Consider the following 14724-nt stretch of genomic DNA (forward strand, 5'->3'; position numbering starts at 1 on the left):
ATGTGCCATGTTGCGCCTGTAAACACGCACATATGGCGACGACGGCGGCGGCGGTAGTTCGATGTCCTGTGTCCCATGTCCTGCGAACGGAACGCAACTAACAATTTTTACTACTGCGAATTTACGACACAAGGCAAACAATTCGCCAAATGAAATTCCTGCGGAAAAGCATACAAAAATGGGGAAAAAAGTAGAAGGAAATCTATATATATATATAAACGGGGATATTGGGTGGGCGAGTGGCTAAGAACTGTGGGCGGGGACAGATGTTATTGTAATTTATGCATACACATTTTTGTTCTATAAATTCCATTACGCTCTTTTTCCACGACCATATTTATTTTATAAATTGTGGCGAAATGTGCAAAATGATTTGGAGCCGTAAAATGTCCGGCCTGAAAGGTTCATAAAAATATATCAGAAATATATATACGGATAATATAATATTTGTGTTGCATTTGGCTGGGGCGAAAAAAAAGGGGGAAAATTCGATTGCTTTTTCAACCAGCTAGCAGACCGGGCAAATTGGTTGAACAGGGAATAATGTATGTGGAACGTGAAACGCTCGCTTTATTGCATTAGCAACAGTTTGCCAGGACATTCGATGGATGGGCGGCGAGTGCTCGTCATCTCTGCCATCATCTTTGGAGTCATTAACATTGCCAGCCATCCATGGTCGCTCTCCTCCGCGCTGATCCTGCACACACACACATATCCTTCGACATCTGCGGCAAGTGGCACACTACATACCTCAGAGCCCCTGCCCATCCACCCACGTTGTGGCCAACTAATGAGACTTTGCTGTTCGAGCGCGTGCAGACAGGAAACGGTCCTTTGTAATTGCCATATGTGGTAATGGCCGTAATTGGTTTTCCTTTTAGAGATTTACTGACTTTTGTATTGGCCGCCATTGCGCCATCGTCATCGTCGTCGTGCGAACACACTCAGGGCAAAAACTCTGGCTGAGTTTCATTAAATCTTGGCGAGTCTTAAATGTCGCTCGGTGACAAACAGGGAATTCGTTTTAGCCATTAGCCAGCGGGCTAACAAGTTAACAAGCGCCAAAGTCGCCAAGTCTAACACGTGACTTCGTGTCATTTTGCAGAAAATTTTGGCGACTCGGTCGGAGGGAAAGGTCGCACAAGTCCCGCAGCATTTTGCAGCTTGTCGTCTGTGTCGATATTTATATGGCCGAAAGTGTCGTGCTCGGTAATTAGATGAATTATGAAGGGAGTTTGCCATGTGGGAAGCAGGAGGTGGGAGTGGGGATTCCCTTTTCTGTGTCAAGGTTCCACGAGCACCAGCACGGAGGATCCCAGCACGCACACACGCACTCGCATTCCATTCTCCTGACGGAAACGGAAGCATTTGCATTCAACTTCACAGAGCGCCCAAAAGTATGCCATGCAAACGTGGCTCCGGCTTCCTTGGAACGCTTTTGCTTGCGCTCTGCTTTTCTCCTGCTTTTTTTGCTGCTTTCCCCGTCCTGTTGTTTAGGCCTTGTGTGAGTGCGTGAGTATGGAGGACTTAAAGGCGTGTCGCCCTGCCCTGCAATTGACAAATTTAATTTTTAATTGAATTCTATTTCCTTTTATTGCCTCGACCGTAATTGTTGCTTGACAGCGTGTCCTCCACTCGACTCGCACTGTTCAGTGCGATTAAATTAATTGCCAAACTTGGGGGCAGAAAACAAAAATTAATGCATGAAATATGCTACTTCAACAAATTTGTCGGAAGCCCCCAACAAAAGCAGCCGAGAAATTGAATTATAAGAGCACTCCAACAGGCATTGTACATATACATTTTCTATATATACATATAGAAATGCAGAAGGAATTTCAGAGACGTCTGGCAGAATTTTTGACTTTATTCCCTACAATTTGTACAGCCAACTGGTTGGAGTGCCTGCTTTTGGCCGTGTCCTTGCCATGCTGTCGTCTTACCATCGTCATCATGGCGATCATTGTACTCTGTTAGGCGAAATCTAATAAAATTCAATAGAATTAATTTAATTTCAAGTCCTTGCCGGGGCGAAATTCAAGTGCAGAGGTCAGAGGCAAAAGCCAAAGCCAAAGCTGCCTGCGTGCATAAGTATTTCTGTCTGCTCGACTTAGGTATAGGAAAATGTATAAAAAATATATACAACAAGCTGAGCAGAAGGATATCCAGAGATGAGAAACAATACAAAGAGGCGGCTCGAGAGTAATTTGCTGCGGTGTTGCAGAAAAACCTGGAGGCGCTTGGCATTGCCATAGAACAAAGTGGGTAAAGTCGGTTAACACACACATGCTCGGGCTCAGGCTCAGGCTCGGGCCTGGCAATTGCCATTGTCTTCGGTTTGCCGGGGTTTGGCTTGGGGTTTTGTGTCTGAGCCGGCAAGAAGCGTAAAGGCAAATTGAAAATTTAACCTCAGGTTAAAAGCGTTAGCGACAGTCGAGTTTAACGGCATTAAGGCCGTGCTAAGCTGTCGGTAACACACACAACACACACACATGGCCCACACAAGCCAGACATAGCCCCTGGGGGGTTTTAAGCCAAAAACGCCCACAATTGCTCGCGCTTTCCTAGCCATGTTCTCCACTTTGCCTCAGAGTGTGTGTGTTCTGCAATTGTCGTTCGGTGTTTGGGTGGTGTTCGGCTTTTTGCTTAGGCGGCAGCATCTGCTTTAATGCCAAAATCGTGTAGTTCATTACGCAGATAGATACGCAGCCAGCACAGCCAGCCACATCCAGCGAAATGCGCTATAAATTTCAAGAGCCATCAAGATGATTACTTCCTGCCAGCGGACATAAAAAATAAGTTGCAGCTCGCAAAATAAACAACTAACTATGGCACTAAAACTTGCTCATATCCTCCGAACATCCGTTTTGCGAGCGAAACGCATATGAGGAGGAACAAATATACATCCATCTGTGGATGTGTGCCGAGGCCCAGAGGAGCGGGCTTCATCGTCTGGTTGTGAGACTTCCTTGAGCGGGAATTATCACATAAATCACAGGCAGTACAGCGGCAGCGGCAGCAGCAGCAGAATCAGAAACAGAAACACCAGCTAACTGGAGGCGGGAAACAATGAGCAGCGCCGGCAAGGCCAACTTACAAAAGAACAACATTAAAAGTTTTGCAATCGCGTAATGAGAATCTGCTTTAAAACTTGCGACAGCCAAGCTACAACACGTAAATTGCCAAGTATCTGAGAGTTGAAACTTAATTGACGCAAAAATGTACACAAGCTCACACACGTCTTGGCTTGCAATTAAGCCAGGTGGAGTTGGAGATGGCTAAGTAAGGGTGAAATGGGGCCGGGTGTCCTACCTGGTTGCCCAGTTTTCAGTAAATAATGCACGTAGCGTGCTGTTGCAGTTGCACTGCCACCCACACCTTTATCTGGCGGATAAACTTTTATTTACTGTGAAATTCAATTTAGTTTTTATTTCGGTTGCTCGACTCCACCGCCGCTTGTTGATTATCTGCAGCCCCAGACTGTGACTGTGACTGCTCCTGCGACTGCGACTGCGCCTGCTGCTGCCAAGGAGCAGGATAATTAAATGCAAAATATTTTATATTTATTTCGAGGCTTATGCAAATGCCGAGCTGAGCCGCAAGATAGTAAAACTTTGCAGGCATTTCCCCAGCGCTCATTACAATATTTGCATACACTTATTTCCGGGGGAGCAACTAAGTTTTTACCCCACAGTCAGTTAAAACAAGTTTGTTGCCTTTGCAAAACTGCGGCAAGTGGAAAGTCGAGAGTATCAATATCAATAAAAATCACACTTTGCAACTTGAGCGATAAATTCAAAGTGCCATTTCGATACTTTAATCCCAGGGACATAATGTCAGCCCTGATGACGACGTGATTTCATGCAAAGCATGTAGCCAGGAGAGCCCAACGACTGACGGCCGGAGACCAGAAACCGGAGACCGGCGACCCGTCATGAAACCCAAGGACTGTAAACAATTGCCCGGGTCGTCTAAACAACGTCCCGTTGGGGAAAAACGTTGCGGATGGGGTCACTGCAAGAAAAAAACATCCACAACCGAAAGGGAAAACTGCAAAGGAAAGCGGGAAAATAAAAACTGCTAGGCCGAGAAAAAGGGGGGCGCAAAAAAAAAATGTGGCCCAATAAAATCAAACAACAGACGTGAGGCCATATAGCCGATGTCGATGGCCGATGCTTCGATCCTATCCCGATGCAAAAGTGCGAGAGAATCAATTGTGTGTTGACATTTTTATCAGCACACTAGGAGCGGTGCGTGCATAGGCATTTCGTAGGCCCAAATATTCCAAGCTACATGGCCGTGGGAGCTGGGAGCCGGCTGGGAGGAGCTAGGCGCCAGAAGCAGGAAGCTAAAATCAGTGCCAGCCGAGATGGCCATGACAATGTTGACCCTTTTTTGCGCTACATCAAACGTGCCGGGCTCGGGGCTGATAGCTTCGTTAGATGAAAGGTGCGACCCAAGCGAATTATACATGTAAACGCACGAAGAAAGTTAGAGTGTGTGCACAGCGCAAAAAACTCCAAAAAAGAGGAGAAGGAATTGAGCAATGAAAACATTGGAAGAGCAATGATTTGGTGTTCAAAAGGGCTTTGAAAATTTACATATGAAGGTGTATAAAAGTATGCAGCAACACTAGGCACACCATCTATTTTATTTTATTATTTCTATCTTTAAAAGAATATCTTATAAGAGAATTCAAAAACAAATATCTAAGTGTAAAATCCAAATAGTCAATTTAAACTAAGACCCGCGTTGACATACTACCCAAGTAAACTGCCATTTCCCTCAGTGTGCGCGTGCGAACAGCGGCAGTTGTAAGTTGTTTATGGCGAGTGGCCTGCTTTGCCTTTATGCTAATACGGTGTGCGTCCCACGTGGCGTATGCGTGTTCTGCCTTTCAAGTTTGATTGGGTTCCGCGGCGGCAGGATCTGAATCTGGCAAAGATGTCGATGGCTGAAGCCAATGCCAATGCCAGCGCCGCTGATGATGAAACTCCTGTCAAGGCAACCGTTTAATTGTGCATCATAAGCCGCTTACTTAATTATGGTATTCGGCTGTTGGCGTAATTAAAGGCGAAGTAGTTGGATTGCCGTTTGCCGGGGTCTAGCCGAACGGAATGAATAAAATTATCGTGCGAGCACAGAGCCGTTTCCAGTAACTACTTGGAGGGCCATAATGAGATGTCTGTCTGTCTGTCTGTGCGGCTGTTTGTCTTTTGGTCCTTCTGTGTGTGCTCGTGTGTGAGTGAATGTTTGCTCGACCTGACAACCGCCGTGCGTGTTGGGGTATTAGTGTCAAAGGCAACCATTGACAGGTCGAGCTCATCAGGCGGCGGAGGCAAGCGGCTGATTGCTGGCGATGCCGCCGATTGTTGCCACCGCCTGTGGTTGCCGTAAACTTAACGGCAAACAATTATACACACAGAGGCAAACACACATTGAGCTGCAGGCTTCGGCTCTCACACACACGCACACTTAAACAGCGGCAAAACAGCCGCAGGTCCTTGCCATCTCCGTTTGCATGCAAACACACATACAAACACACAAACACCGCGCGTTGTTGTCCTTGTAACACTTAAAATTTAGCACCAAGGCTGTTTGTTTGCTTATCTCACTTGGCATCTGATTCAGATTCCCCATCCGCCCTGTGGAACCCATCCGCCCATCACTTGAGCCCGCTCATCTCATTTGCGTCTGTGTTTGCCAGCCACTCTGTACCGCTCCCTTTCGCTTTAAGTCTAGTTTGCCAACTATTACGACATTGCTGCGTAATTAATTTTATCCCATCACAAGGAACACCCTCCGCTCCACCATTTTCCATTTCCATTTCCCATTTACCCACAGACAGTGCATACTCTATGCACTTGCCTTTTGTCCGTGTGACATTACAAGGTTAATTTCAGCTTAATGTCACCAGGCGACTAAGTTATGTGGCCACTTAAATTCCTAGCGGCATCATTGTCAGCTTTAACCCACCTAGCCCCCGCTTTTGCACTTGGCCCTGTCCTGTCGCATTTTTCAAAACATTTTTGCTTTGTCTGCTCTAGCCCTAGTCCAGGCCTTTGTTGAAGTATTTAAATGGTTGGCCTGTCCGTAAAAAATGCACCATGTCCTGACACGAGCACACACACACGTACAACCTAGTTATCGTCCTTTGTATCAGTGCTGGTACATGCACATAAAGAAACTAGAGGTTCCTCTCAATGAATTAACCTTTCTGTACAAAATTTGGAGGGAACTTTGAATTTCTGCTTTATCATTGAATGATTGCAAGCGTTAAAAGTTCATTTTTTAAGAATTCTGTTTTAAATTAATTTAAGTAGGTGTCTAAAAGTATGCTGTGAAAAAGTTGCCTCCCATTCAAATCAATAAATTGTTGCATACTTTTGAGCGCCCTTTTAAGTGATTTAATAACTGCAAACAAAATTTCTTGAACAGAGTTGGGAATTCCTTTGAATCTCTCTGAATTTTCCAAGTGCATGTGGATGTGTGAAAAAGGACCCGCATGCAGGGCTTATTGAGCTCGTGCCGGGCCCCGTTGAAGAGCAGGAGCTTTAAGAGCCATCTCGGGCGATTTCCATATAGTTATGCAATCAGTCACACATACGGTAAACTGCAATTGATATTGGCCAGCAGCTTCCGAAGGATCTGAGCGGGATACTTCGACACAGAGGTCATCCCAGGAACCCACACACACACAGCGTAGCATCCATACATTTTTCGTCCACATTTCCGCTTCCCTAATCCGATTTGTTTCCCTTTGTGCGTTGTTTTCCTCTTTGCTGCCGTTGTGGTTGTCGCCATTGCTGTTGCTCCTGCTTTTTCACACTTTATGCATTCTATTTTCCACAAACACACGTGCACTAGCCAACAAAAACACGAAACAATGCGGCAAGTGTAGCAACAACAGGGGCAGCAGAAAGTGAAACAAAAAGCCAGTTAGCGAGTCAACAGGAAGGACGATCGGACAGCCGGGACAGTCAGGAATCGCATTATATACGGCATATATACGGAGCTCCGGTGAATCGTATTTACCCGTTTGCTCACCGCGAGAACCGCGCTGATGAAAAGCCTGCAAAAACCCCCGGAAAAACCTGGAAAAACCTAGGAAAACCTGGGAAAACCTCCTAATTAAGTTGAGTCTCCCCCTGGTTTTTTTTTCGTTCCCCCCGCAACCATTTTCGACTGCACTGCGTTGCGAACCAAACCGAACCGAGGTGAAAATTAGGCCACGACCCACGAACTGGAATCGTGCTCTCGCCTTTTGCCAACATTTTCTTGCCTTTTGCACCGTGCACCTGCAGCACCGCCTTTCGACTAGAAAGTGTAATACATTTTTCCATTTTCCTTCCCTTTTTTTTTGTGCCAGCCTGGCAGGTTGGTGAAATTTGCATACACGCATTTTTCAAGCGCTGCAGAATTTCCCGGTTCGCAGCAGCAGCGGCAGCAGCAAATCGTTAGCTACATGTCCGGTAAATTCCCACTTTTTGCCTCAGCGATTTTGGAGGCAATTTATTTTGCATTCTGGCCTAGACCTCCAGGCTGATGGCACTGATGGCGAAGCCGCAAACAATGAGTTATAAAGAATTTCCAGCGAATGCAAGTTTAGGAAACCTTGTGTTTTCCTTCTCTTTTTCTGTGCGAGCTGGCAGAAAACTTTCTCCGCTGCACGTGCAACATGTCACATTTTCCATAGCACTTCAGTGAATTAAACAGGGGCCGCAAGTGAATTGCTTTCGCAGAAGTTAAAAATGCCACACGGCTGTGCGAATTGTGTGAATTTCATTTGACGCCACCGAGGAGAATTACAAAAATTTCATTTGACACGCAGAAATATTTAATATGCACTGGCAGCGAAGGCAGCCAGGAGCGAAAAGGAGCAGCCAGGAGCAGGCAGCAGCGGAAAGGACCAACGAGGCAGCGAGTGTCCTTGTCTGAAAGTCATGATATATTCAAATTCATTTCGTTGCGCATTAAACGGCTAACAAATAGCATGAATTTGCAGCATTTTTCGGCGACATCCCACTGTTCGCACTTCCGGAGTTCCGGAGTTCCAGTGAAATTGCCATTGCCATTGCTCCGGTGCCCTGCATAAATTATCGGCTAGATTTTTATCATTTTGTTTACCGAATTCAATTTCGTTTTTATCGCATGCAATTTACATGCTGCCTGCTGTCCATTTTGACGTCATGATTGATGTCCTATGCTGGCGACAGTCAATTATCGTCAATCACTTGGCTACAAAACAGCAGCCCGGAGCAGGAACACGTATAAAAAGTGGGTGAAAAAGTGGCTACAGCCCAGGGAGAAAGCATTTCACTTCCGGTCTTGCCTTTCCCTATTTGCAGCATTACTCATACGCACCGTTGGCAGACAGGAAACGGGTAATAACTTTGATTACTCAATCTGCCCTCGGGGCACTGAGCACTTTAATGCTTTAAGGTGAGGCTGCCAGCCGGGCCTATCGTGAAATTGAAATCATTGCCGTCATTTGGAAGCCATTACGTATGATATATGCGCTAATCTGATATGCAGGCTCACATATATATAGTTGGGGTGAATAAAATGTCGCCGAGCGGGGCAACAACAATCAGAAAGTACAATTTATACACAGCCAGCGAGGGCACAAAGGGTCCCACGAAATGGCGCCTCGGGCGAAAGGCGAACTAAACTCGTTGTCCTTGTGGCCCCCCGAAAAGGATGTGTGTGTGTGTGTGCGCCAGGATGTTTGTTGCATGCAACACATTCGCTAAGTAGCTGCCGGTTTGAGATGCCGTGGGGGCGGCTGCTCTGCGGCGCGTGATCCTGCGAAAAGGTTGCCCGGGCAATTGAGTGTGAAAATTTTGTAGGCATAAGCAGGAGCGCCGGGACGTTGACTAATGCACGAGCAGGCACTCAACTGGCGTGTCGATGTGCTCACTCCTCCCCGGGACCCGGGGATCCTTGGGAAAGTTACTCTGACAGCGCTTATGAGCCAGGTCAAAGGACAGCCGCCAGCCAGGCAGCCAGGTGACGAAGCCGTCGACAAGTCAATAAATATGCTACCAGATATTCATGGACGACATGTGCTCGAAACCGAAACCAAACCGAAACCAAAATCAGTGCGAAAAGGCCTGGTCCTGGGCCTGAATCACGTGGCACCGGCACTCGCCTGTTGTTACGTCAAATGCAGAAGGTCCTGTCCGACGTCAGAGCATTGACATTGATTTGTTTTTTTCGCCGACGCCGTCCTCCGGCGACTGTGCCGCTGCTGCTGCGTCTCACTTATTTTCGAGGGATTGTAATACGCTTTTGATTTGCCCAGAAATTCCATTTTTCACCATTTAATGCGCATTTCGCTACGTGTTGTCGTCACTGGGGCCATCTGGAACGTGCCCGGAGCCCGGGACCCAGGACATAGAGCGCATAGGGGCCCAGTGAAAGGATCCACCGCCCGAGCCCCGGGCACATCTATCATAGCCCCAGGCATTTGTCACGTGAGGGACAACGTGATTTCATTTTCCTGTCGCCATAAAGGTGACACATTGCATTCGTCCTGCTCCATTTGTTGTGTATTAGTCTAAGTGCGAGTGTTTGTATCTGTTTAGGAGAAAACTGAAAACGAAACTGAGTGTGTGCAGCCCTTTAAATGGCGCCTCCATCCCTAATAAATACTGAATACCAACAAAAAAAGGATGGGCAATTTATTTGGCGGTCGAGGAAGAAGCGTTCCATTGATTTTCGGGACTGCCAGGCTGGATAACATGTTGTTAAACCACAGGAACGCGAGCAAACAAATTACCCACAGCAGTTGTTGGCCAAAAATTGTTGAACATAACTTCAGATTTTATGGCCCACATGTGTGCAAAAAGGGAATGGCGAAGCGCATAGAGAGTGCCGGGGCATGTGGGTATTCATTGCGGCTGCCACTGGTTTCGGTGGCTCCGAGTTTACTATCAGTTTGCCGCTTGGCCAGTGTGGCTGCGAAATTAGCGCTCCACTGCTCCACAGCCTGCCTCGGCAGGCTAACCTGGCCAACAGCAACCATTTTGGCCCTCTTCGGAACCACCTCCAGTGCACTTGGCCTCCCGCATTCAACTCTCTTGCCCGCCGTCTTTTGCGGCTTGGCCAAGTTTCATGTCAAAAGTGCACTCCATGAATATTTCACTTGCAATCACATTGTTTTCCCGCTAACTTTTTAGATTGTTTTAACATGTGGCGGAAGTGGGCGTGGCTGGGCGAGGAAAGGAAGGGGCGGAAGTGGGGGAAGGGGAGCGAGTGGCACGTAACATTGCAACAACAGTATCAAACTTTGGTTTTCACTCAATTTTGGCAATGCTTTTCAGGCTTGTGGCCACCACCTCCCAAGGCCCCCTAAAAGCTGTTCGAAAATTGTGGGTCCATGCAGGGCGAGAAAATGCTGATATTTTACTAAACAACATCAAGATAGTTTTTAAATTTGTTTAAAAAAAATTAAAATTATAAAAAAGAACCTTAATACATTTACAATTTAAGGCAAAAAGGTTAAGGAACCTCTCGATTTAATTTTAGAGCAAGTATCACCCATTTCATAAGCTTTTGGAATAGGTTTACTCCAAATAGTATAAATAAAACAAAACAGCTCATATAGAGATCCCTCTAAACCATGTTTTTTGTTTAATACTTCTTAGAAACTCTTGCTTTGTATTTTTTCCCTATACAGTTTCCCTCAGTGCCCCAATTCATGTGGTACTCTGTGTGTTTGCTGAGGTAATCCTTGATTCCCTTGTGCTAAATTTGCCAGTTCAGTTCAGTTCGGTTCTATTCGGTTGGCTTCCCTATCTCCTCGCCCGTCAGATTGTAGGGTCTGCCCTTTGTGCCGGGGCACGTTAATAGTGCTGTGCAGCTACTTTGATGGAATAGAATGGGGGGGGATGGAGTTCCAGTGCAAGTTCGTCTGGTCGAAATATGGGAGATTTATGCAGCCGTCTGGCCAGCCAGCTAGTCGGGATGGAGGCCACTGCGGCATAAGTAGCCGCTCAAAAGATATTGCGTGTTTGCCTTTGGCAACTGCCATGAAAAGCACCTGTTAGGATCTGCTCTTTTGGCGCTCTATCGAGGGACTTACGCTGTTGGCTTAAAGTTTTCCCGCTCAGCGCAGCGTTTAATGATTTTTCCTCTTTTTCCCCCCCCCATTTTTGGGTGTACTTTTTTTGTTCACCCAGTTTGCTCGAGTGCTCGGCAAGCTGGCGCCGTTTCATTTGTCGCACTTGCATCTCCGGCCCAGAGCACCAGAGCAGAGCAGGTGCGTCCCAGGGCCTCGAAATTACAACGGTTGCAACGGTGGCAGATGTTGCAAGAACTGCGAGCTGCGAACGGCGCACTGCGAACAGCAGGAACCCAGGCATTTTCTATATTTTATGCACTTTGCGTGCCACCGAAAATGTTATAAAATGTTCCTTTTTTTCTGGGGCGTTACTGCACTCTTTTCTGATGAAGGTCAGCGGGCGAAATGGGTAGCTCCTCATTGCCTCCCAGGGGCAAGAAGTAGGAAAACTAGTTTGATAATTTTCTACTCAAATTGAATATTTGCAACTGTATGTGAGCGAAACTTTTCTTATTCTCTGCGAATAACTTTAATGGAAAAACTTTGAATATCAAACCGCAAAAACAAAAAATCCTGGCCAGCGGAAGCGGAAGGAGGGCCCTCGGGGGCGGGGTGGGAGCGGTGCTTGCTCGGCGGGCATTGAAAATTGGAAAATTGAAATTGAATTGTAGACACAGACATGGCAAACAGGCGACCAAACTGACCAGACACACAAATAGAAGACTCCGACTCGAAATTCAAAACGAACTTTGGCCTCGGTTCAATGAGTGCATATTCACCTCTGGGGAGCCGAGAATAAAATTGAAATCAAATAAATATGCAGGAAATATTCCTGCGGCACGTGTGAGTGCAAATGACTGGGGCCCGGGGAAATTCCTTTCATCTTTCTTCTTTTCTTCTTCCGGGGACGCGGATCAGTGCCCAAGTGGCACAAAGTCATTTGGTTTATTAGCACTCGAATGCCAAATCCCAAGACAACGGCAGGCGGGGGAAAAAAAGGAAACCCTTGCTTCCTTGATGCCAGGACAAGCCCAGCCCAGCCAGGCCAAAGGAGCAAGAACTTCCGTGCTCCGTCTGACATTATTTCGTTATTATCCGCATCAAGGAGTCGATTGACAGGAGCACAGGCACGTGCTGCCAACGCCTTTATCCGCCTTGCGAAAATATTGTCACAAGCAACGAGACTAGCCGGAGCTACAAAAGAAATTATATTTACCAGGCCAGAACGGCCGGGAAAAAAATCCAAGGAAAACAAAACACAAATAGGCGGCACAAGTCAGGTCACAGAAAAGCAGAGGAGCAGAAAAAACAGCCAGGGAATCAAATAAAGTGCCAGCAACATGGCATCAAGGCTCGTGCCAAGAAGTCCTGTCCTCCAGCCTCCCTTCCTTTTCGCAAGTGCGTGCTGCTGACTTTTGGCTTTGCTTACCTATTTCTATTTTGCCCGAGCTGCCCTTTCCCACTGCCCCGGCCGAATGTTTCCGCAGCAGATAAATACAACATTTGACACTTCATTATTGTGCCCGCAGCGTAATCGAATCAATTCAATTCCAGGACCTTGGCCGGCCACGTCAGGCCTTGTCATGGCGTCAAAAGTGCTTGGTCCCCGCTCCTTGGCCCTTCGCATCCAGATTCGCATCCGCATCCGCACTCGCAGCAGCTTCCCCCAAAAAACACCACCACTCCGCCGCCCATTCATTGTTCATCGCTCAGAGCCCCAAGGCTCAAGGCAGCTTGCCCTGTTGACACATTCGCTTAAACGTATTAAATTGTTTGCCATCGCCTTTTGGCATCGTCGTTGTAGCTGACGCACAGTTTTTCTTGTTTTTCTCGTTTTTCTTTCTTTTTTTTTTGTGCCCGGCACTCGACAGTCGACAGTTGCCTCGATCCTTGATGGCCCTCCGTTTGCGTGCGACTCGGAAGTGCGGCCAGCATAGTCCTATCTGTATCCGCATTCTGCCCTGTCACACTAAAAGTAATCGATTACCTTGTAACCGGATATGAGCGTATCCGTTTTTCGGGGCGGGCAGGGTTTTTGCTTCTTCCTCCATTCTGAAGTACAAATGATGGGTGTTGTTTGTATGTTCAGCGTTTAATTGAGTTTAATTGGGGCCGGCCGCAATGCCTGGCTATTTATGCAATAATCATTGTTTAATTACAAAACCAAATAAATACTCTAATGCCATGCATGCAGCAGAGGTCCTTTGATGCGGTCACCGTGGGCCTGAATAAATTATGCAAGACACGAATTACCTAATTCGCAAATGCATCGTGCATTGTGCATCGGTATCTGTGCGTGCCGGTGGGTGCTAGAAATTGAATTAATTCAGGTCTCACTGGGGTATTGGTCCAAAAAGTGGGCTTTAATATTTAAGAGCATTTTAACACTTTACAAGCCCAGAGACACACAGCCAAGACTTTACACACACACCCATCACACACGCACGTCCACAGCCCCTGAGATTGGCATATAAAATTGATTAGCAAATCAACAGCAAGTGCATTAAATTAGTCACCCATCCTTGGCCAGGCCAGTGCGTAAATTTGACAACTTTCATTGGATGGGCATAATAAAATGCACTTTATGAACTTTCCGACATTTGACAAATATTCTTAAATGCACTAAACCAATTAGCCACACACACACACACAAGATGCAGTGCAGATGTTGATCTGGACGATGATGTCCATGACGACCGAAAATGTATGCACACGTCGGCCAGGCCGAGTAATAATATTTTGAGTAATTTACTTTAGATTTCGGTACGAAAATACCAAAGGCATTTGATATTAAAATTCTGTCTCTCCCTCTGTCCTTTGCAGTGTCCGCCCAGAGCATGATGACCAAGAACGAGCCCATGTTCATATCACGTTCGGAGACATTCAAATTTATCACCGGCGAGACAATAGTGCTGCCCTGCGAGGTGGCCAACACGGGTGAGTAGTGGGTGGCCTACGGTGGGTAGTAGGGAAATGCGGATCCCAGACCCCTTGCCCGACTTTTTTCGGCTCTTTTCGATCAGGCATACCGACACGAGCAGAGTCGCCCACGCAGCTTGCATTTAAATGCTGCGGTCGAAGGCTCTGCCATACAAATAATTAAGCCGACATTATGCGATGGCCACAACTACGCATTAATCCCCCGGCCGGACTAAATTTCATCCTTACTGCCTTGCTCCTGTGGCAGTCCGACCGCAGAAAAACAGGACCAGCGGTCAAAACGGACATCCGACGGGGTGGCGATGGTGGTGCCGGTGGCATCCATCCAAGACATGTGTAGTGGTTACGGCGTTTTTGCTGTGGCCTTCCGCTCCACTCAAGTCTTGGCATTTGAGCGGTGGCCGGTCCATGTACGTTTTTCAATTTAAATGCGGTCGTGTGTGCGAGATTATTTGTACATAACAAGGATTTAGCATAAGCAACAGCATGCGAGGAGCATTCTGGCCGGGATGGAAAAGCTGTGCGGGGAATAAAGTAAAGCTGGGCCAAGACAACGCCGGGCAAGATGGTCAAAACTTGTGCCACTCGCTGGGGACAAAATGCTACACAAAAACTTGGACCCAAACACTTGGAGCACATTTTATTTGTGCACACAAAAAAAATTCTTTAGATATTTTAAGTTGTTTTTTTTTCACGCAATTAAAATATAATTTTTATTT

General features: G+C 46.7%; 1 protein-coding gene across 2 annotated transcripts in view; it reads left to right on the forward strand.

Moving 5' to 3' along the window:
* LOC108024816 (limbic system-associated membrane protein) overlaps positions 1 to 14724 on the forward strand; it is a 141507-nt gene that overhangs the window by 91983 nt on the left and 34800 nt on the right. For both annotated transcript variants that reach the window (XM_050888654.1, XM_050888655.1), the window contains exon 4: positions 13889 to 14002. In XM_050888654.1, the coding sequence (XP_050744611.1) occupies positions 13889 to 14002 (114 nt within the window). The remainder of the gene's footprint in view (positions 1 to 13888; positions 14003 to 14724) is intronic.

This window comes from Drosophila biarmipes, chromosome 3R, assembly GCF_025231255.1.
Source record: "Drosophila biarmipes strain raj3 chromosome 3R, RU_DBia_V1.1, whole genome shotgun sequence".
NCBI lineage: Eukaryota > Metazoa > Arthropoda > Insecta > Diptera > Drosophilidae > Drosophila > Drosophila biarmipes.